We start from the raw sequence: 23,171 nt of genomic DNA, 5'->3' as shown, positions 1-23,171 counted from the left end.
CACTGCGTAACAACGTTTCCATTAGCGACAGACCGCTTACAGACAGTGGTCCCACCAAATTATAAAGGAGCTGAAAACTTGCTATCGCCTAGTGACATCACAGCCATCGTGTCGTAGCTCAGTGCATTACTCGTGTGTGTGTGGTGCTGCCCGTCGGATGTAAGTATATCATATACCATTATAGTAGTGGGCTATACCATGTGGGTTTGTGTAAGTATTGTTATGTTTGCACAACAACGAAATTGCCTAATGACATGTTTCTCAGAAAGTATCCCCCTCGTTAAGCAGCCCATGACTGTAACAATCCCAACCAGCAGCTTTGCTTACCTGCAGAACCAAGTAGGTGGCATGGTCCGAGCAGGGAATTCAGCGGGGTGCAGATCAGCCTCAAACTAAGAGATCCGCGAGCCCTGAAGCCTGGTCTGCCCTTGCCCGGGGCAGGAGGACTGAGTCATAGCCCCACCCACTGCTGAGTAAAGCTCCCAGCCACATCTGACCCGAAAATTGGGCCAAAACACCTGGAAAGCTGCACAGCCCATAATGCGCACGCAGAAAGTCTGGCAGGAACGAGAAAAAGTACAAACTGAGTCCAAAATTAGCAGAAAGAAATAATAAAATTAGAGAACTAAATGAAATAATGGGGAAACAATAGGAAAGACTGACAAACTTGAGTTTAACAAAAATATCAACAAAATTAACAAACCTTAATTAGACTTATCAAAAAAAAAAGAGCCCAAATCAACAAAATTATAAATGAAAAAGGACACATCACAACTGATACCACAGAAATACAAAGGATCACAAGAGGCTACTAACAGCTATACTCCAATCTAGAAGAAATGGAAAAATTCTTAGAAACATACAACCTACCAACAGTGAATCAGGAAGAAACAGAAAATCTGAACAGACCAATTACTAGTAAGGAGATTGAATCAGTAATAGAAAAAAAAATCTCCCAGTGGAAAAAAGCTCAGGACCAGATGGCTTTACAAGTGAATTTTACCAAATATTTAAAGAATTACTGCCAACCCTTCTCAAACTCTTCCAAAAAAACAGAGGAGGGAACACTCCAAAACTCATTTTATAAGGCCAGCATTTCCCCAATACCAAAGCCAAAAAAGGACACTACCAGGAGAGAAAACTACGGACCACTATTCCTCATCAATATAAATTTACAAGTACTCAATACTAGGAAAAAAATTCAGCAGCACATTATAAAGAGCATTCACCATGATCTAGTGGGATTTATACCTGGGATGCAAGAATGGTTCAATGTATGCAAATCAATCAATGTGATATATCACAATAGAATGAAAGAAAAAATTATCATTTCAATAGATGCAGAAAAAGCATTTGACAAAATTCAACATCCGTTGAATTTTGATAAAATCTCTTAACGAAGTGAGTATAGAGGGAACATACCTCCATGTAACAAAGGCCATACATGACAAGCCTACAGCTAACATCATACTCAATGGTGAAAGGATGAAAACTTTTTCTCTAAAATCAAGAACAAGACAAGGATGCCCTCTCACCACTCGTAAGTACGGGGAAGTCCTAGCCAAAGCAATCAGGCAAGAAAAAGAAATAAAAGGCATCAGAATTGGAAAGGAAGAAGTAAAATTGTCTCTTTTGCAGATGACACGATTTTATATATAGAAAATCCTAAAGAATCCACCAAAAAACTGTTAGATCTTATCAATTCAGTACAGTTGTAGCATACAAAATTAACATACAAAATAACAGCATTCCTAACACCAACAAGTTATCTGAAAAAGAAATAATCTCATTTGCAATAGCATCAAAAACAACATAAAATACTTAAAAATAAATTTAACCAAAGAGGTGAAAAATCACCAACTGAAAACTACAAGACACTGATGAAAGAAATCAAAGACACAAATAAGTGGAAAGGTATCTGTGTTCATAGATTGCAAGAGTAATATTTAAATGTCCATGTTGCCCAAAGTCATTTTTAGAGTCAATACAATCTCTATCAAAATTCCAATCAATGGCACTTTCTACAGAAGTAGAAAAAACAACCTTAAAGTTTGTATTAAATCACAAAAGACCCCAAATAGCCAAAGCAATCCTGAGAAAGAAGAATAAAGTGGGAGGCATCACATTTCCTGATTTCAAGCTGTACTATAAAGCCATTGCAATGTAAGACTAGAAACCATAAAATTCCTATAGGAAAACATAGCAAACAAGCTTCCTGAGGTGGGATATGACACCTAAAGCACAAACAACAAAATAAAAAATAGACAGGTGGGACTACATCAAACTAAAAAGTTTCTGCACAGCAAAAAAATTAACAAAATGAAAAGACAATCTATGGAATGAGAAAAAATATTTGCAAACCATGTATCTGATAAGGGGTTAATATCCAAAATACTATATAAATAACTCATACAACTCAATAGCAAAAAAACACTGCCATGTGGGCAAGGAACCTGAATAGACATTACTCCAGAAAAGACATACAAATGGCCAACAGATGCATGAAAAGATGCTCAACACCACCAATCATTAGGGATACGCAAATCAAAACTATAATGAGCTATCCCCTCTGGCCTGTTAGAATGGTCAGCATCAAAACGAGAAAAACAAATGCTGGTGAGGATGTGGAGGAAAAGGGAACCCTTGTGCACTCTTGGTGGGACTGTAAACTGGTACAGCCACTGTGGAAAACAGTAATGAGCTTCCTTAGAAAATTAAAAGTAGAAGCACTCTATGATCTAGCAATTCCACTTCTGGGAATATATCCAAAGGAAATGAAAACACTATGTTGAAGAAATATCTGCACCTCCATGTTCATAGCAGCATTATTTACAATAGCCAAGACACAGAAACACCTGAGTGTCCATCAACAGATGAATGGATAAAGATATGTATATATACACAATGGAATATTATTTAGCCATAAAAAGAAAGAAATCCTGTCATTTGCAACATGGATGGACCTGAGAGCATTATGCCAAGTGAAATAAGTCAGACAGAGAATGACAAATGCTGTATGATTTTACTTACATGTGAAATCTAAGAAAAAACAAACCACCAATCTCATCGAAAAGAGATCAAATTTGTGGTTATCAGAGGTGAGTAATGGTGCAGAGGGAAAACTGGATGAAGGTGGTCAAAAGGTACAAATTACCAGTTATAAGATAAGTAAGTACAAGGGATATAACGTACAACATGATGACTGTAGTTAACACTGCTGTATGGTATGTATGAAAGTTGTTAGAGTAAACCCTAAGATTTCATGTCACAAAGAGAACAATTTTGTATTTACGTGAGATGATAGATAGATGTTAACTAAACTTACAGTAATGATGTCATGATATATGTAAGTCAAATCATTATGCTGTACACGTAAACTGATACAGTGCTATATATCAATTATGTCTCAATAAAACTGGAAGACAGGAATCGCCTTCCATCACCATGTATTTGATCCCCTTCACCCTTTTCTACCCCCCCCCTTCCCTTCTGGTAACCACTAAACTATTGTCTGTGTCTATGAGTTTTTGTTCATTTATTTGTTTGTCTTGTTCCTTTGCTGCTTTCAGTTTTATATCCCACATATGAGTAAAGTCATATGGTTCTTGATGTTTTCTGTCTGACTTATTTCATTTAGCATAATAATCTCGAGATCCATCCATGTTGTTGCAAATGACAGTATTTCATCTTTTCTTATGGCAGAGTAGTATTCCACTGTGTATATACACCGCATCTTCTTTATCTACTCATCTATCGAAGGACACTTTGGTTGCTCCCACCATTACACCAAGTTTGAGAACACCAAGCCTAGTTTTTATAATCCACTACAATTTCAAATTGTGATACGAGGACTGTCATGATCAACCCAAAGAACCACCGCAGACCTATCTCGGTACAGATAAGGAAAATAGAGAGTTTGCCGCAGAAGGCTGCAATGACCACAAAGATTTCCCGTAGGTCATCACGACTCGTAACAACCCATGTATTTGATAATGGCTCTCATGAGTTTTGCCAGTGATGGGGAGATAAAGGAACTCTACACCAGAAGAGCCCTGTGAGGGTTGGGATGTAAAGCTGATATTCAAGTTGGCAAGAAGACTCTATCCATCCTTGATGCCATGAGGCCATGACTTGCAAAATCCAGGAGGCTAAATATTGATTTATTGTTTTAAAAGAAAACATTAAAAATCAAATATAGTGTATTTTTATTGCTGCAATTGCTAACAAGAGGCAATACTTTGTGTTCCAACTGTGAAATCCATATGCTCAGCAACACAGCACATTCAGAGTTCTCCAACAGTGCCCCAAACACACACCCATGGGAGTTAAAAGACCGGAGCTGCCAACTGTTGTCGCCAAGAACAAAAAGAAACAAACTGAATTCACTAACATCTTCGAGTTCCTTCGACAATGATTTTATTATAAATATGTTCTTTGGAATAAACAAGTATTACATTCAAGACTATCTGCAAACTTGTTCTAAAGTAATAAGAGAGGAAAAATGGAACCAGGAACCACTTAGACGTCGCGATAAATAGCAGACACCTGCATGCCATGCTAAGTGCCTTTCCCCCAAGAAGTAACAGCAGGTTAACAGGGACATCACATTTCTCATTAGCCTATTCCATTAAAATAAGCTTTGAGTTTGGTAATTTGCACTTGTTCTGTAAACTGAACTGCTCCTCTCCTCAGTCCTAAGAAGCAGGGTGGGAAGAGTCCATCTTCAGATGCCAGTATCAGTACGAAAGGTCCTGCCTTGGACACGGCAGCTCTGTGCTCCCATACGGAAGTGCTCACTGTTTGCCGGGAGCAACGTCAGAGTAGTCCTTCAGCACTCCAGCCATGTGTTCATTGTGAGTCTTAAATCGGCGCTTTTTCTGCGAGGCAGGCTTTTTCCTTCTCTGAATAGGGGCCTACAGGGAAAGGTAAAAACAGAAACAGTAGCTCCTCAGAGGGATGATGTGGCAGGATGTACTAGGGGTGCCCAGAAACCAGCAGCAGAGAGATGCGGGGTGTGTGACCTGCTTTTCTGCTTCGTCGCCCGGCCTCACGCACACCAATCCACAGCACACTCGCAGCCGCAGGGAGGCCCAGTGCTTTCTGTTATGACATGCGTGCCCCCATCCAGAATAAATGGGCTGGCATAACAACTGACCAGAACTATTCTAGGCACTAAGACGATAAAGAGAGGCAGTAAAGCTCTCTGATTTTCATCACTATTATCTGGTTTAAAAATACATCCATCATTACCAACAAAAAAAGATCTGATGTAAACAGAGCGAAACGGAGATATGGCAAAATTGGGAAGTGGATGGGAACACGACGATTTGTTATTATCATTCTCTATTCTTTTCAGTATACCTGAAATAGTAATGTCACATGATGAAACCAACAAGCTAAACAATGACAGGAAACCATGAAGTGCTGCAATTACACTAATTCACGGAAATTACTGGCAATAAATCTTCCCTTTTAAGGAGTCCTAAGAATTCACTGCACGTGCATGCACACACCCGGAACAGTCACAAAGGAAGCAAGCTACACAGCCTGATGGTGGGCAAGGAAAAGAGGGAGAGAGGTACAGCAGCCAGAATCTATAGAGCTGGTGAATTATTCCTCATCTGGGCTTTGTCCATGGACTAACACAGTTGATTAGCTGGTACAAGGCAATTCACAAGTCCTCACTCCATTACAAATCCCTCATCTGAGCAGGATTTGGGGCTAGAAAGACAAAATAACTGATTCCTAAGGGATCTGAAAATCAACAAGGACAATTCAGTGTGATCAGGGCTAAGGAAGACCAGACACCAAGACCACCGGGCTCACCGGAGCAAAGGGGAGGAGAGCACGACTAAAGCTCTAGCGGCCAAGATGAGGAAGCAGGCGCCTGGCTAGAGACTGGGAGGCTAATATGCGGGCACCAGAAAACATTCAGTATGGCTGGAGCTTAAGAGTCGACACTGCCAGGACAGGGGTGGAGGGGTGATGGGGAAAAGTGCTGCCTGGGGAGCAGCACTTGAGGGCAAAGAGATCCACTGGCCCTCAAAAAAACACACATGATCTAGTTTGCAACTGACCAAGATCAATGGATTAGGACACAGAAAAACTTCGGAGAGCAGAATAGGCGGCAGGCTAACAGTTCAAAGAACAGAGGATTACATTTTTTTCTAGCGATTACATACCACTTTCTTTGGTCCGGATTCCTGCATGGAAGAAATACCCTGTCGCTTCAGATATTCTTCAATTTTCTCCTCATCCATTGAATCCACAGTGACACTCCTCCACAGTTTCTGAAACTCTGTGCCGGCAAGACAGTAGTTATTTTACAACAGATGTTTACAAGCTATAGCCTCTCAGTGATAGAAATCCAGGCTTCAATATTGTCTCCTCTGGTCTACATTAGCACACCTGAGATTTCATTATAAAAACAAAGGAAGTAAGACAATGACATTCAAATACTGGACACTGAGTAGCAGCAGAAGGGCCTGGAAACATATACTGCATAATTACACAGATCAGTAGGATTCTATTTCTAGCCTAATCAAGAAAGGGCCACATGCTCAAGGCCTCCCTGCTTGCCTGGGGAAGAAAGGCAGCTGACACTCTCCTTTTATTCCAAACATCAGTTATCTCCATTGAAACAGTTCAAATTCCTGCTTATCTCCCCCGAGCACAGAATATTCCGTTTCCTCTCCTACAGGTGAAAAGAAACACATAGGGAGATGGGGAACCAAAGTTTTATACTGGAGCGAGGAGCTATAACAGTTTACAGTTGACCCTTGAACAACAGGTGTTTGAACTGCACGGGTCCACTTACACGTGGATTTTTTTTCTTTCAGAAAATATATTGGGAAAATTGGGGGAAGATTTGTGGCAATTTGAAAAAACTCACAGACGAATCTTATGATTTTAATAACATTTTCTTTTCTCTAGCTTACTTTATTGTAAGAACACTTTATATAACATGCGACATAAAAATGTGTTAATTGACTGCTTATGTTATTGGTAAGACTTCCAGTCAACAATAAGCTATTAGTAGTTAAGTTTTGGGAGAGTCAAAAATTACACTCGGCTTTTCAACTTTGTAAGATACTGGCGCGCCTAGTTCCCATGTTCTAGCTTCAAGTAAATTATCCCAGTTCACGAGCAGTGTAAAAATGTCCTAATAGTATACTCCCTCCTGACCTCTGAGCTATCGTAAATTTTACTATTACGTATGCTCTAAACACAAAACACATTTCTAATATTTTTGCTTTAATCAGCTATCTTTCAGAGCAATTAAAAAAGTTTTTAATTAAAAATTTAACATTTTTAAATTAGAAAAACATGAATTTTATTTATTTATTTATTTATTTAATTGGGGGGGGGGAATATTGGAGAACAGTGTGTTTTTCCAGGACCCATCAGCTCAAAGTCAAGCCGTTATTTTCAATCCAGTTGTGGAGGGTAAAGCTCACTGGCCCATGTGGGAATCCAACCAGCGACGTTGGTGTTATGAGCACTGCACTCTAGCTAACTGAGCCACCCAGCTGCCAGAAAAACATGAATTTTATATTTACCTCTATTTATTCCATTTACAGCACACTCTCTTGTTTGTATAGATCCAGGTTACTGTCTAGTATCACATTCCATCTGCCTGAAGAACTTCCTTAGTATTTCTGGTAATGCACGTCTGATGACAATGCATTCTCTCAGTTTCTGTGAAGACTCTGAAAGAGTAGTTTTCCTTCATTTTTGAAAGACTACTTTTGCTGGGTACAGAATTTTGAGTTGAAAAGTTTTTCCCTTTTGTCCCTTTAAAGATGTCATTACACTGTCTTTTGGTTTGCACATATTCAAATGAGAAGTCTGCTATAATTATTTTTTTTCCCTTTATAATGAGCTTTTCCCTCTAACTACCTTCAATATTTTCTCTTCATTTTTTCCAGCAGTATGAATATAATACGCCTAGATGTTTTTCCATCATTTGTTTGTTTTTTGGGATTATCTTGCCTCGTGTTCTCTGTGCTTCTAGGATCTTTGTTTTGTTGTCTGTCAATTTTTGAAAATTCTTGGCCACTGTTTCTTCTGTCCCATTCTCTTCTTCTTCTCCTGAGATTTTAATTACACATTCAGACCATCTTATATTATCTCAAAGCTAAACGATACTCTGTTTTATTTTTTCACGGTTTTCCTTTGCATTTCAGTTTAGATTATTTGTATTGGCCTATCTTCAAGTTTAAAGATTCTTTCCGTGTGTGATACAGAATTGCACACCTGAAATCTATGTAATTTTACTAACAATTGTCACCCCAATAAATTAAAAATAAATTAAAAAAAAAAAAAAAGATTCTTTCCGTGGTTATGGCAAGTTTACTGATGAGCTTATCGAAGACCTTCTTTGTTACTGTGCTTTTCATTTCTAGAATTTTCATTTGATTTTATTATAATGTTTATCTCGCTGCTGAAATATCCTACCTGATAAAGCTGAAATATCCTACCTGATAAAGCATGTTGTCTGTCTTTCCTACTAGAGGGCTTAACATATTAATCAGTTATTTTAAATTCCATGTGTCATAGTTCCAATATCTATCTCCTAAGAATTCGGTTCTATTAATTCCCTTGTCTCAAAAGTGCATTGTTTTTCCTTGTTTCTTTTTATGCCTCAGAATTTGTTTGAAAGCAGGATATCCTCTGTAGGACAGCTGAGACTGAGGTAAATAGTTTTTGTGCCTGGATATGGGCATGCCGTTCCTTCTGCTAGGCCTTTAGTGGGTGGAGGAGGGGTCACTCTAGAGTCAGGACATGAGCTTGGTTTGGAATTTGTTGCTTCTATGGTTACCCACAATGCACCACAGACTTCAAATTCCTCTAGCCATACCTGTGCTTAGGATAGAGGCTTGTTTGCCAGAGTTTTCTCAATGTCCACTCAACCTGTGGCTTTAGGTCTTCCCTTTAAGTTAGACCTAAGATGGTCTGTCAGCCTCCAAGCTCTTGGACTTCTCAGCATTCTACTGTTACCTGATAATCCATATCTGTTAGCCTTGTATGGGGTGGGAGTTCTCTGATATTCTGATTAAACCTCTGCCTTAGGCAAGCACTGTGTTCCTTGGTGTCTGGGAGGTGGCCTTCTCAGTGTTCCTGCTTTGCCCCCTTTGCTAAAGTTCTGGACCCAGCACATATTCCTGCCCCTTTCTTGGCAGTAGAGGGTTTCCTTTCTGTTCCCTTCCCACAGCAATTTAAGACTTTTGTCTTATAGGAGAGAGGTAAGGAGAAAGATTTAGACAAAGCTTCATGTCTTTCCTGAAGTGTCTACTACTGTTCCCCTCCTCCAGACCTGCCCAATGAGGGCAGTACCCCCTTCCACCCTAGTTTCTACCTTTGTCATAAGCAGCCAGTGACGTCTGTGGAGATGGGTGCAAATTCGCACGTGTCTGTAGCCCTCAGGTGTTCTATATTCTCTTGCCAGACCACACTAAGCCTTTAGCAGTTCATTGAAAAATTCAACTGAATTCTTCTGAGAGGTGTTCGTTTTTTCTGTCCCAGGTAAACAGCTTCCATCTCATCTTTTCTTAGAGGGAGCTGCCTTTCCTCAGATTCTGGGACAGGTGGTGGCCCTGCAACCTCAGCTCTCTGATTGATAGATACAAGAAAACTATAAATTCGCAGTTGTCTAGGGTTTATTGTTGTTATTATTGCTATAAGGGTGGGAACAAAGCTTTCTCCAGCTTTTCCATTCTAAGTGAAAGCTAGAAGTTGCCATCCAACTACTTTTTAGCCAAACTTTAAGAACAATGTGATTAATGTGAGTAGCTCTGTTCCCTGTGGGGACATATGAGAGAAATAGCTTCAGGTCAAACTTCCAAGTCAGCAATAAAAAAATTTCTCTAACTCCAAGAAAGTACATAAAATTGTTTAAAAATGTGTATCATAACCAGAATTTCACACATCAAATTTACCATAGCTATTGAAGGAAGTATGTCATAAACAAAAGAACAGTTTTGGGATTTTAACCATGACTTGTTAAATTCTAGCCACATGTACAAATTGTATTCATTAATTTAGAATATGAGTATGTATTACATAACTGTATATCAATTAAGCTGTATGATTCTCTCTGTATAACAAAAACGGCAAAAAGAATAAAAGTGCATATGATAAAAAAAACCTTTTACCCAATGGTAAATTTTATTCAATACACTTTTTACCAAGCCTCTGTTACCACTGCAAAATTCAGTTCCTTGAAAATTGAAACTAGTTTCATTTTCTACTTGATATGTACAGAGTTTTTATATTTCAGGCCTCTTATGACACAATCACAAAGGCAATAATACCTACTAGAATAGTGACAGCAATGGTCTGGAAAGTTAATCTGTATATTAATGTACCACCAAAAATATACATATACAACATTATAAATTTTCATGGCACAATGGAATTGCAAGTATATTAAAAACAAAATTTAATTCCTTTTGCTAAAAGAAATGTCACTGGAACTATTTTCAAAGGGAAAATCCCTGAATAAGAACTCTTCATTATCTTTATTTTTTTCAATAAGACATTTCTACTTCAATCCCTGCCTTTCCTTAGCTCAATATCATTGTAATGTTTAAAAATTACATCCACTATGTAAATGTATTACAGCTGCATAAATACTTACAATGAACACTAGACGGCAGGGCCTAAGACAGAATCTCACAGGATCCCATTACTTTTTAATGTATGTGGGAAAAGAAAATGCTCAGCTGACAGAGGTACTAAGGGAAATAACCTGGTTTTCTTTAATTCTATAAAATCATTGCAAGAAAATACAAATTAAATAATCTTTATTTTCTATGAGGCTGACAAAATCAACTAAAAACTGGTGAGGGTAAAGAAATGGGTATCTTCTCATATACTGTGAAGAGTTAAATTGGTCCAAAGAATTGGTTCAAATTTTACGATGGGTAATAGGCAAGCTGTTCAAAATTTTAAAAATCTGCCTTATGTTTGACCCAGCAATCTACTTAAAGAAAACTACAATAAGAAGATAATTGGGCAACTGGGCATATATTTATGTTCAAGAACTGAGCACTATTTATAATAGCACACAGAAAATATAAGACAAAAAAACTGAATTTCTATCTGTGGAATACCAGAACAAATTTTTTAAAGTACATCCATAAAATGGAATATCATATAGCCATTAAAAAATAATGACCTAAATCAGTATCAAAGCACCAGGGAAGTAGCTACTGGGAGAAGTCCTGAATTCTAAGGATAAAGTTGAAATTGTTTAGCCTTCCAGGCAGAAAAGAATAAGTTATAAGCAGTGGGAGAAAAATCAGAAGGTCATCGAATTTATTACCAGGAACACCAACAAACGTTATGTAACTGCAAAAGATCAGTGCAAATGTGTCCAGAAGGCTAAACTGAATGTTTCTTTGCTATCTGTCTAACCTAGTACAAAACTACAGATCCACTGAGTTGAAAACCAGATAAATAAATATAAGTAACCAGATAAGTAAGATTAAAACACTTAGTATTTTGGTACTATTTTATATTTTCAATGCTACTAATAGCTAACATTACTATTATTCTTACTATGTGCCAGGTTCTGTTCCAAACTCTAAGCACTTTTATTTATATTAAGTCATTTAATCCTTACAAGGACCATGAGATATAGATACCATTATTCCTATTTTATAGGTGAGGAGAGTGACGTCACATAAATGGCGGCATGGGGGCGCTTCTTGAGAACTCCCCTGGAAGTTACCTATTGTATAGAGGAGGAATCTCCGACAGAGAAGGGTTAAGGATCCTGCCCAAGATAGTAAGGAGCAGAGCTAAGTTTTAAACCTACAGTTTCACTACTCAGACCATTTTCTTAATCACTGCATTCATACTGCCTCTAAATGAATATGATCCTGATTTAAGGAAATACCAAATCCTTTGTGAAATAAGACGCACACTTCGCTCCAACTACTGTGTTCACTCATCTATTTGATTTTTAAAATTACTACACAGTAAACTCTCTTACTTGTGCTGTATCTCATTTTAGGGCATTTCCTTCTATTACAGATAAAACAAAGGATGAATCTTCAGTAACTGAAAGCTTGCTCTGGGGTAAGATTTCTTCTTTATAGCTAAGACTGCCCCCTAGTGGGCCAAAAACAAAAATCTTGACCAATACATTCAAGGCAAAGCATTTTGAGGAAAAATACAAAAAAACAGAAAGACAAATATTAAGACATGTATCAATTTTCAATGGGTCTTCACTGGAAACACACATAGTTTACACCATTAACAAAAACGCAGTTTTCTTAAATGAGTGACTTATGCAACACCAACACTTTCAACTAAAAGAACAGGGCCTTTCCCCAACGGTGTCCCCCAGGGCCTTACCCCTACAATGCCCCCCAGGGCCTTACCCCTGCGGTGCCCCCCCAGGGCCTTAAGCACTGTATGAGCATCATAATGACAATATGTGACATGTTGCACTATGTGTTCCCATGTCATTCCTTCCTCAGCCTGTAAGCTGAAGGACAGAAATCTACTCACTTTGATATCCCTTATATGAATGAATGTGCTTAATACAAGAATGCATGAAAAGAAGTTTAAAGGCAATGTATTTTAATTTTTCTCTACTTTATAAACATAAACTGTACCTTAAATATAATTCTCAACCCAGGCAATTTGGTAATGTCTGGAGACATTTTTGATTGTCATAATGTGGGGGAAGGTATGCTACTGGGGGTGTACAGTGACAACCTCGACACCAAAAAATTATCCACCTTCAAATATCAATACTGCCAAGGTTGAAAAACCCTGGAAAGTGTAGAAATTAATGAAACATATCAATCTACAATAACAAACTGAGCCTAGAAGCCAACGGTTTTACATATATAAACAAATTATTTTTATATTGGTTTAATACACACTGGATTTTCTAGAATTATACACTGTCTACTATATATAGAATATAATATGATTAACCTTTGTAAATCACAGAAAAGCTGCACTTCATGTTTTTCAGATCTTTACGAAGAATTCTTTATCACTTAAGGAAAACATCAATTATGGTATATAAATGGCCACTGCATCACACCTGTGTTAGTCCATATGTAGCTACCACATCGTGGACCAAAATGGGGTTCTACGGAAAGTAACCTCCTGGGGTGAGCTGATCATAAATTCGTAACTGGGCAGGTCATAGTGCGTAGTCATATAACTTCTTTCAATAAAAGGCTTATCTTTGCCTCAAGCAAGCCCCGTCCATTGTTTCTGTGTATCTACGTTAACACACCTTTGAAATGTCTCTTTTCTCAGACGCTTCCTTCTTCTAAAGTGTGAGGATTCTTTCAGATCCCTCCTTCTGAAGTGTGATCAATTTCAAGAGCACACAATCTTGTTAACTATCCTGTAATCCAATGCCTGCCTTGCTTTCTCTCACCTTCATGTACTCTCCCTTAGTTTCAAATGCATAAAAGAAGCTGCAAACTGTCATTTCTTGGAAGCATTTTAGCTCAGTCTGTTGAGAACCTGCTTCCACGCATATCCTTTTTGGCTCGCATAAATTCTTATAAAAATTCTCTACAGGTTTGGATGTTTCTTACATCAACAAGTCCCTACATTTAGCAAAATGAGTGAGACACATAACAGCAGATCAATAAATATTTGTTGGAGCTTTCGGGTTGGTGAAGTTGTGGGGAGGAAGGCACCCTCCAAAAGAGCACGGCAGCCTCACCTCCCTTCCCACATACCGTACTTTGTCTTATGCATCCGTTCCATCTGGCTGTCCCTGAGGTATATCCTTTTACAATAAACTGGTAATCTAGTATCTTAGAATGCTCACTCTTGACACTCCCTCTCAGAAACCAGCCACTCTTCTGTGAGAAGCCAGTGACACATGGAGAAGCCCAACCAAGCTCTCAGCCAGCAGTTATCAACTGACTGCCATTCTGGACATCAAGTCCAGTTGAACCTTCAGCCCCAGCTGCCATTTACTTCAAATACACTTAGAGACATCAAGTAAGAATTGCTCAGTTGAACCAAAACGTGGAACCAAGACAAATACTAATAAGTTGTTTTAAGCCACTAAATTTGGGGTGAGTTGTTACACAAAAGTGGATAACTAGAATACCTTCTCATTCAATGACTTGCTGGTTTTGCTTAATATCTTTACCATATGTATATAGCATTTAGAATAATTTTGCAAACAAATATTTGTTGAATAAATGGATTCATGAATAAATAAATTGTACCAAAAATCCCAGAAAGTGTCAACTATGGAATAAAAAGAAGAGAATGAAGTTGGTAAACTGATAACTAGAAGTTTAAGCAAATTACTGAAAGATATAGAGAACCACTTTTTAAATATACATATATACATTTATGTAGAAGAGCCCCCACCAAAATCATACAACTTCCAAATAATGGGGAAAATACATCAACAATATAGTAAATAAAAATGACACCCAGAACTGATTTAAAAATTAAAACCAATCATATGCCATTTACAAAAGAAATATCTAAAACAAAGGTATAAAATAAAAGAATGGGCAAAAATATATCAGTCAAATTAATATGACCAACAGGGATATTTTATAATGATTATAGATACAATCCTTAAACTATCTGTCAAGAACATTCATAAACTAAAACCACTGCAGGAAAATATATAAAGCAGTATCTATAGAAATACTGGCAAAATTCACAAAGATACAAAAGCAATGGGAGATTTTAATGTTTGCTCCATCATTTCTCAGATCAAGAAGTGAAAAAAATGACTATGTAAAGGGTGATCTGATAGATTATATTTTCTTTTAAAACAAAAACACACAGCAAGTAAAATAAACCAATAGCTAGCATAACAAAGAAATATGGAAGAAAGCCCAAATACAAAAAGTTAGCAATGAAAAGGGAAAATGACAGAAAAAAAAAAGTACACAACTTCTAGGCCATACTCTGCAAAATTATACACTTTATTAAACTTGAAAATAAAAAAGGAATAATTTTATAGGAAAACACAAATTACCAAAATTGATTCACAAGACAGAAAACTTAAAAGAAGGACATAGCCAAAGAAAATACTTTGAATGTTGTTTAAGCTTCCAGTCAAGATGGTAGAATAGGCAAATATTGTGCTGGCCTCCTCCCACGACCACATCAAAATTACAACTACAGAGCCACCACCATTGAGAGTTGCCTGAAGTCTAGCTGAACGGAAGTCCTATAATCAAGGACATACTGAACAAGCCATGTCGAGACTTGTAGAAGGGGCGGAGAATGGAATGGCCTGCTCCCACACCTGCACGTGATGGTTAAAAATCAGGAGCAATATCTTGACTGTGGAGGTCCCCCGTGAGGAGTGAGGGGGCCCAGGCCCACACCAGGCTCCACAGCCCAGGCTTCCACTGGCAGGAAGGGAAGTCCCCACAGTTTCTGGCTGAGAACCAGCAGGGATTGTGACTGAGACAGAGGGCTGCTGGAATCCCAGGCATTCCCCTTAAAGGGCACCCACACAGACTTATTCATTGATGGACTCAGTCTGAACTCCAGTGCTGGGGCAGCATCTCAAAGGCACCGGGGACATACAAGGAGGAACTGAACTGTAAGGGAGGGGTCTGGAGGGGCAGCTTTCTCCCAGACAGAAGTCCTTCAAAGACACCGTTGTTCCTTTCACGAGCCCTTCGCCAACCCAGCCTGCACGCACGCATCTGAGTCTCCATCAACCTGGCTAACACCATTCACCCTGCCCTGTTGATTCCCTGAGACCCCACTCTACCCAACTTGTAGGCCCACCCAAGCAGCTTCCAGTGGCTTATCTGTACAAACAGTCTGTCTTTGCTCATGCTGCAACTTTTCTAAAATCTCTCAAAAGTTCACCAACCCCAAACAAGCAGCAGCTGGTTTCAGCATGCCCCATACCTTTTGTTAAACAGCCCCAAGCCCAGCACTCTCAACAGCGAGCCTCAGTTCACAGCCCAGTCTCTCCCAGGCACCTCCAAGCCCAGCACAACTATAATAAAAAGTGCAGATCACTGTGTAGCTCATACCAAGTGCCCCAGGCAGGGAGGGCATAGGCAACGGCTGACCTTGGCCTGCAACAGAGCCCCTCCCAAAAGGCCCCCAAACCAACACATCCAGTGGCCAGCTTCAGACCACGCCAGAGAACCACCCAACCACCTCCACAAATGACACACCCAAAGGGCAGACACCAGACTCCTGCTAAAGCAAATCCTACTCTGTAGGGTCAGCCCCTACACAACAGCTCCTCCACTGCAGACATGGCCAGTCCTCAAACCAATTAGCCTGAGGGTCAATCCCTCCCATTGATGTGACAATAGGAATCAAGGCTCAACTACAACAGGAGGGCACACAGCCATAGCACCTGCCTCAGGTGACCAGGGAGACTGCGCTACTGAGCCCCACCCACAGCACACCTACTACATAAGGCCACTCACTCTACTCAGACCAAGAGACATAGCAGCCCTACCTAATACATACAAACAAATACAGGGAGGCAGCCAAAATGAGGAGACAAAGAAATACGTCCCAAATGAAAGAACAAAACTTCAAAAAAAGAACTAAACACAATGGAGACAAGCAATCTACCAGACACAGAGTTCAAAACACTGGTTATAAGGATGCTCAATGATCTCAGGGAGAACTTCAACAAAGAGATAGAAAACATAAAAAAGTAATGTCAAGATATAAACTAATATTTATAAAACTGGTTTCAAAATAAACAAAAACAAAATAAACAAAATAAACAAAAAAGTTTATTTCTTTATTATAAAACAATAAAGAAATAAACTTTTTTGTACAATTGAGCCATAAGCCTAAGAAGGTATAAACTGCTGTACCATGATTGTAAGAACAATTAATCTAAAATTTTTCAAATTACATATTCCAAATTCCATTCTGAGTATCAATGTTCAACGTAGGAGTTATTAGCTCTGTTCTAAGAGATGATAATGCTAAAAAGACATTATTATAAAATTTAAATTATAATTGTAATATGAATATTATAAATTTAGTCAACCTAAATTTGTAACATATTTGCAAATTGAAGAAAGTATTTATACAGAAAGACTTACCTTCATCCACAGAAAATTGACAGCTCTTATCATTGAAGAAAAGAATTTTCTTCTTATCAGGACGATTTACAAATAGTATCTGGTCCCCTAAAGCCTTAAAGATAAAGAAATTTTTTTCAGTTAACTCCAAATTACCCCAGCTTCCCTCCAATTTATTTTACAACAAAGGATACCCATTTCTTTTAACCCTCAATATACCATTAGGGTCCACAAACCCAATTTTAATTCTTGAGTTTTTTTTTTGAGCAATTCCGACTATTTTTAAGGATTGGTATTTCAAGACTTTTACTTTTAAAGGCTTTCCAAAATACAGAAAGGAAATTTACTTATTTTTAAAAAACAGAATAAAATTCAGTATATGTAGCAATTATGATTTGGGTCCACTGGACCCTTTTATTGATCTAATAAAAACTGTAGGCTTTTACTGTTTTTACTTTTCCTCTACCTTGAAATATTTTGCTACTTGCTCATCATCACTCATCAATGATTTCCAATTATGTTTTAAACAGCTAAAATAAGAAAATGGAAGAATGATTAAACCTCCTAGGTGTGAGGTAAAGAGCCACACTTCAGTTTTCTTACTGTGATGCCCTAAGTATTGCATCATCTTTCAAGGTATAAAAGACTAAAGAGTCTTGGCTGGCTTTCAGCTTTCTTGATCACAGCTGACAATTCAGAATTTTTTATTTTCTATTCCTCAGAGCAACAACAAGAAAACCAACAGAAGATATTTTACTATTATTAATGAATGAGAACAAGAATGCACAAAGCCTGAGAGTAGCACTCTTAAGACGCTAATGATGCCAGTGAAATTCATCAGAGAAATAGTCTTAAACTATGACTGTTTAGACGACAACACCACAGATGAATAATCTCAAGCTTAAGATTCAACAAGTGAACAGCATATTTTTAAGGACATAAAGGAAACAAGGTATTTTTATCCAGTTAGTTATTCAACAGGAAGGAAGGACTTCATAAGCAATATTGTATAAGGACCTTTGCCATTTACTTTGCTAAAAGGGCATATTCTTCCACCTTAGTGATGTGTTTGCCAAAATGTGCTTGATACAAAAGTTAGTTATGTTAAATTATTATTAAAATTTCTAAAAAAGCTGTTTCCACTATTCCTTTATTTTTATGTAAATTATTCATAATTTATTTTTTTAAATAATAGACTTCATTGGACCCAGGTAGTTAAGAACAGAATAAAAATTCTGTATTTCGAGTAATTTAGAAATCATCCTGCCTGAAAATGAAATAGATTGTGTGCTTTTTGTGAGCCCTTCACCTCTGAGCATCCTTAGGGAACAGAACCACTAAAGATAAGGGTGTCACAGTAACTTTACATCACAAAATCATTTAAAATAGAATAAGCAACTAGCAGTTTACATCACTGTTCTACTTTAGAATGTGATGAAAAGTCTACTGCACAGTAATAATACTGGTGCCTATCAAAATAGGAAAAAAGAATGGAGCAGGAACTGTACCTGGCACCCTCAACTATTAAGCTAGTATTCAGTAGTTCTACATTCCAACAAGCTATAAAGTGGACAATTTATAAACTTTGTTTACATATTATTTGCAACATTTGTGTGGGTTAAATTTAGACATTTTGTTTCTTTTTTTAGTTCTTTTATTCTTTTTTGTTATTTTTTTTTAAGTTTAGACACTTTTAAGTTAAAAATCATAAAAGGGTTCTGGCTTCTAGAAATGGCTGTATAGTTCCTAAAGGGATCAACCCTTTCATAGAAAACTACTATAAACTGTGGACATTTTTAAAAAAGTATAAAAGCTAAGAGAACGAAACAGATTTACCATATGCCACCCACTACAGAGAAGATAAAGTTTGGAGTTTGAGTATAGCTAAGATAAATGCCTACTTACAACCACTCTTTGGAGGAGTATAATAGAATCCCGAGTCTTTACACATATAATTTATAATGTTAAATATGCAACAGAAACTTATTAGGTATATAAAGAAACAGGAAAACATGACCCATACTTAAGAGATAAAGAGAATTGGTGCAGACCAGGCCCAAGATGACCCAGCTGTTGAAATCAGAAGATCTTAAAACAGTTACAAGAAATTATATTTAAAAGTATAATGGAAAATTTTCTTGTAATGAATGAAACAAAAGCTCAGCAAAGAAACAAATCATAAAAGTGAATGAAAAGTCTACAACTGAAAAATACAATCTCTAAAATAAAAAATTCACCACTAAGCTTAAGAAATTGGAGGTAAAGAAGAAGTTAGTGGACTTGACAACAGATCAGTAGAACAAAACAAAACAGAAGTAAACAGAGCCAGCCTCAGGGACTTGTGGGAAATTACCAAAAGGTCTAATATATGTAACTGAATTACCAAGAGGTAGAAGAGAGAAAGGAGCAAGTTTTACTCCACAGGTAGCATCAACCATTAGTAACTGTGAAGAATAGGCACTTGCAGCCTTTCCCAGTGAGTTCCAAATTGAAACTGGCAATGTAATCTGGATGATTTATTGAGAGCCCCTTTAGGAATTCAAAACAGCCAGATTAGTCATCAATGATTTCATGTGTTAATGCCTCCGGTTCCTCAGATTAACAATGTCTTGTTGAAGCAGTTCTCATATAAACATAAAAACTTATGAGAAAAACACAATGTCTTTGAGGAAAACTTTCCAGAAATATTCTGAAGAATCAAACAATCAGAAACAACAGCAATACAAAAGGGAGCTATCCAAGGTACACAAAAATGGCTACACTCCGTCCTGCTCTGCAGCACAAGACACAAGTTTCAAATCTTCAGCTGGCTTACAACCCCCAAGTACACATGACGGAGGCTTTAAAAATAAAAATTTAAAATTTTTTGCTATTTTTTTAAAAACCAGACATTATTAATTCAAATTATATTAAAGCATAGAAAGAAAAGACAGGTTACCTTGACAGCTTTCTGGGAATTGGGCAGTCCTTCCTCTATGTCTTCTAAAAGAATTCCTCCTAAACCTCTTTGGTCATGCTGATCTAAGAGCCGAAGTAAGGCCTTCTTATCTTTCAAGTTGTACTTGGGCTTGAAGGCATACTTCCCATCTATTACTTCAATTTTGGGATTATTGACTAATGCCTGTAACAGTAACACGATTTGGATATATTAACAAAAGGAAACCTCATATATACACTCTTAAATTCTAATTACTTAAAAAAATAGCAATACCCAAAAAAGTATCTTGTGAATATCAACTAGCAGATCTAAAATATGGACATTCAGGATCCAACACAATAAAGATCAGCATTGTGCTAACTTTTTATAAAAGAAACTGTTTATTATTTTCACAAATTCTTTGGATGAGAAAGAAACCATTTAATCACAGCTGCTTTGAAGAAAGCTATATCCAGTATTCTTTTGGAAAACAAAAGTGGTAAGATCAATAAAACACCTATTAACATTAATAAACAAAGTGAACTGGGTATTGCCTATCCCATCTTCAAAGAATAGTTTACTGCATTTGGCATTAGAATGTGAGAAATACTACCCTGGCATGAACATATTCGATCAGTAGTCAGTGTGTCCCATCTGGTATCAAATGGCACCAGTACTAGCAGCTGTGTAAGGAAGTGAAAACGACCAGACCATAATATTTATATTATGAAAATCAGGAACAATATTTTGCTTGGTAAAATAAATTGAATTATATTTGAGGAATTTTCCACTTGGTCTTTAGAATATAGCACTGGTTCTAGAAAGTAGTCTTCTTATCATCTCATACTTAAACAGAAAAGAGGCAAATATCTGAATTTTTAAAATGCTATTCCTTTCCAAAGTAGCATGGTCACTGATTGTTTCGGGGTTTCTGATCTTCCAATGTATGTACATATACAATGTTCATGATTATTTTCCCAGGTTACCTGCTAGAGGCGGTGACATCACTATCAAGTCACAATAGTGGTAATAGTGTAACAAATATTGTACTTAACAAAATATCTTGCTATCCCTACAATACATCATGCTTTCAATGTCCTAAAACATATATAAAAACAATACAATTTGCCAACACATGCATTATAAATTTAGCAACTCAAAATAAGCCTCAATAATCCTGTAAAAACTTAAAAGGAATTGTTACAATGGCTAACCTCTATTCCACTTTTATGCTAGTCTTTGACACTTTTAAACAGATGTGTAAGATTATTATGAAAAACAATAAATCAAACAATCTTAAAATATGTATGTTTAAAAACCAAAAACAAAGACCCAATGCCAATTCTTTTAAGTATTAGGTTAGTGCAAAAGTAATTGTGACTTTTGCTATTATTTTGAACCTTTTGAACCGTAATTACTTTTGCACCAACCTAATAATTATCAGATTTCTGTATATTAAAAACCCTAGTTATCGCAAATATTTCATGGTAATCAACTAATTTTTTTAACAGTATTTTAAACCTATTCTTACCTCAGTCATTAGCCATTGCTTCTGCTTGAGTCCAATATCTAAATGCTGTGTTTCATCCAAAATTTCTTCTAAAGTTAGAGGATGTGTATCTCCTCGTTGATGACGTGTCTATTGAGGGAAGATGTTAGAAGACAGTTTTCAAATGCTAGTTACATTAAATAGTTAAATATAAATAAATCTTTTCAGCAATGTAAAAGATGTCTTATTTGAGGCAGTATAATTATAGTGATAAAGAGAATGGATTATAAAATCAGGCAGAACAGGGTTCAAACTTGTAGCTCTATTAAAATGAAATGATAAACTGAGGAAAAATATTTGCAACTCACATCATAAAGAGCTAATATTTTAACAGCTCCAAAAATCTAACAGGAAAATGACACAAAGACAAGAATACACAAATCACAGGAAAGCAATGCAAATGCCCTTAAGCATATGAAGAGATACTCAACTTCCACCAAGATATTCCTGACCTATTATTATACTAGAAAAAATCCGTATATTTGATGGTGGGGCTATAAGGAAACAGGCCCTCTCACACTCCAGTGGGAAGAATGCAAACTGATACAACTACTGCGTAGGGCAATTTCACAATATAAATACATTTATACCCTTACACCCAGCAATCCCATTTCTAGGAATTTACCCTCCAGATATACCAGCACAACATAGAAAAAGTGATGTGGTCACTGCAGCATCATGAGTAAAAGGAAAATATCAGAAACAACCTAAGTGGCCATCAGCAGAGGACCAATTGAATAAACTGGAGTACACCTATGCTACTATACAGATGTTAAAAAGAAAATGCAGGTGTTCTCTATGTGCTCATTTATATTGGTGAGAATTTGGAGGAAGAGAAACTTTCATTTACTGTTGGTGGAAATGGTAAATGGTACAGCCACTCTGGACAACAGCTTGGCAGTTTCTTTTCAAATTAAATGTATTCTTATGTTATGATGCTCCTGAGTATTTACACAAAGGAGTTAAAAACTTATGTTCATATAAAAACCTATACACAAGATGTTTCTTGCTGTATTCATAATTCCCAAACTTGGAAGCACCAAGTTGTCCTTCAGTAAGTGAATTGATAAAAACAACCAACCAAAATCAAAACAAAATAAAAATCTGTGGTACATCCAGACAGTGAAATATTACTCAGCACAAAAAGAAATGGAACTATTAAGCCATGAAAAGACATGGAGGAACCTTAAATGCCTATTACTAAGTGAAAGAATCTAATCTGAGAAGGCTACATTCCCACTACATGACATTTCTGGAAAAGGCAAAACTATGGAGGCAGTAAACAACTGAATGGTTGCCAAGGGTTAAGGGGGCAGGAGGCACAAATAGGCAGAGCACAGAGGGTTTTTAGGGCAGTGAACTATTCTGCATGATACTATAATCATGAACACATTCATTATACACTTGTCAAAACCCACAGAATGTACAACATCAAGAGTGAATCCTAGAGGCTGGCCCAGTGGCTCAGGCGGTTGGAGCACCGTGCTCCTAACGCCAAAGGCTGCTGGTTCGATTCCCACATGGGCCAGTGGGCTCTCAACCACAAAGCTGCGGGTTCGATTCCTCGAGTCCCGCAAGGGATGGTGGACTGCGCCCCCTACAACTAGCAACGGCAACTGGACCTGGAACTGAGCTGTGCCCTCCACAACTAAGACTGAAAGGACAA

The 23,171-nt window shown here is 37.3% G+C and overlaps 1 protein-coding gene across 1 annotated transcript in view; it reads right to left on the bottom strand.

Moving 5' to 3' along the window:
- Window positions 1-4,400: 4,400 nt before the first annotated feature.
- GTF2E2 (general transcription factor IIE subunit 2) overlaps window positions 4,401-23,171 on the bottom strand; it is a 49,308-nt gene continuing 30,537 nt past the window's right edge. The window contains exons 4-8 of the mRNA XM_033104914.1: window positions 21,488-21,595; window positions 19,978-20,160; window positions 17,061-17,154; window positions 6,183-6,298; window positions 4,401-4,913 (exon numbers count right to left, since the gene is read on the bottom strand). Coding sequence (XP_032960805.1) covers window positions 4,794-4,913; window positions 6,183-6,298; window positions 17,061-17,154; window positions 19,978-20,160; window positions 21,488-21,595 — 621 coding nt within the window. The 3' untranslated portion in view covers window positions 4,401-4,793. The remainder of the gene's footprint in view (window positions 4,914-6,182; window positions 6,299-17,060; window positions 17,155-19,977; window positions 20,161-21,487; window positions 21,596-23,171) is intronic.

This window comes from Rhinolophus ferrumequinum, chromosome 4 (assembly GCF_004115265.2).
Source record: "Rhinolophus ferrumequinum isolate MPI-CBG mRhiFer1 chromosome 4, mRhiFer1_v1.p, whole genome shotgun sequence".
In the NCBI taxonomy this organism is placed as follows: domain Eukaryota; kingdom Metazoa; phylum Chordata; class Mammalia; order Chiroptera; family Rhinolophidae; genus Rhinolophus; species Rhinolophus ferrumequinum.
This window is presented reverse-complemented; position numbering and strand designations above follow the sequence as displayed.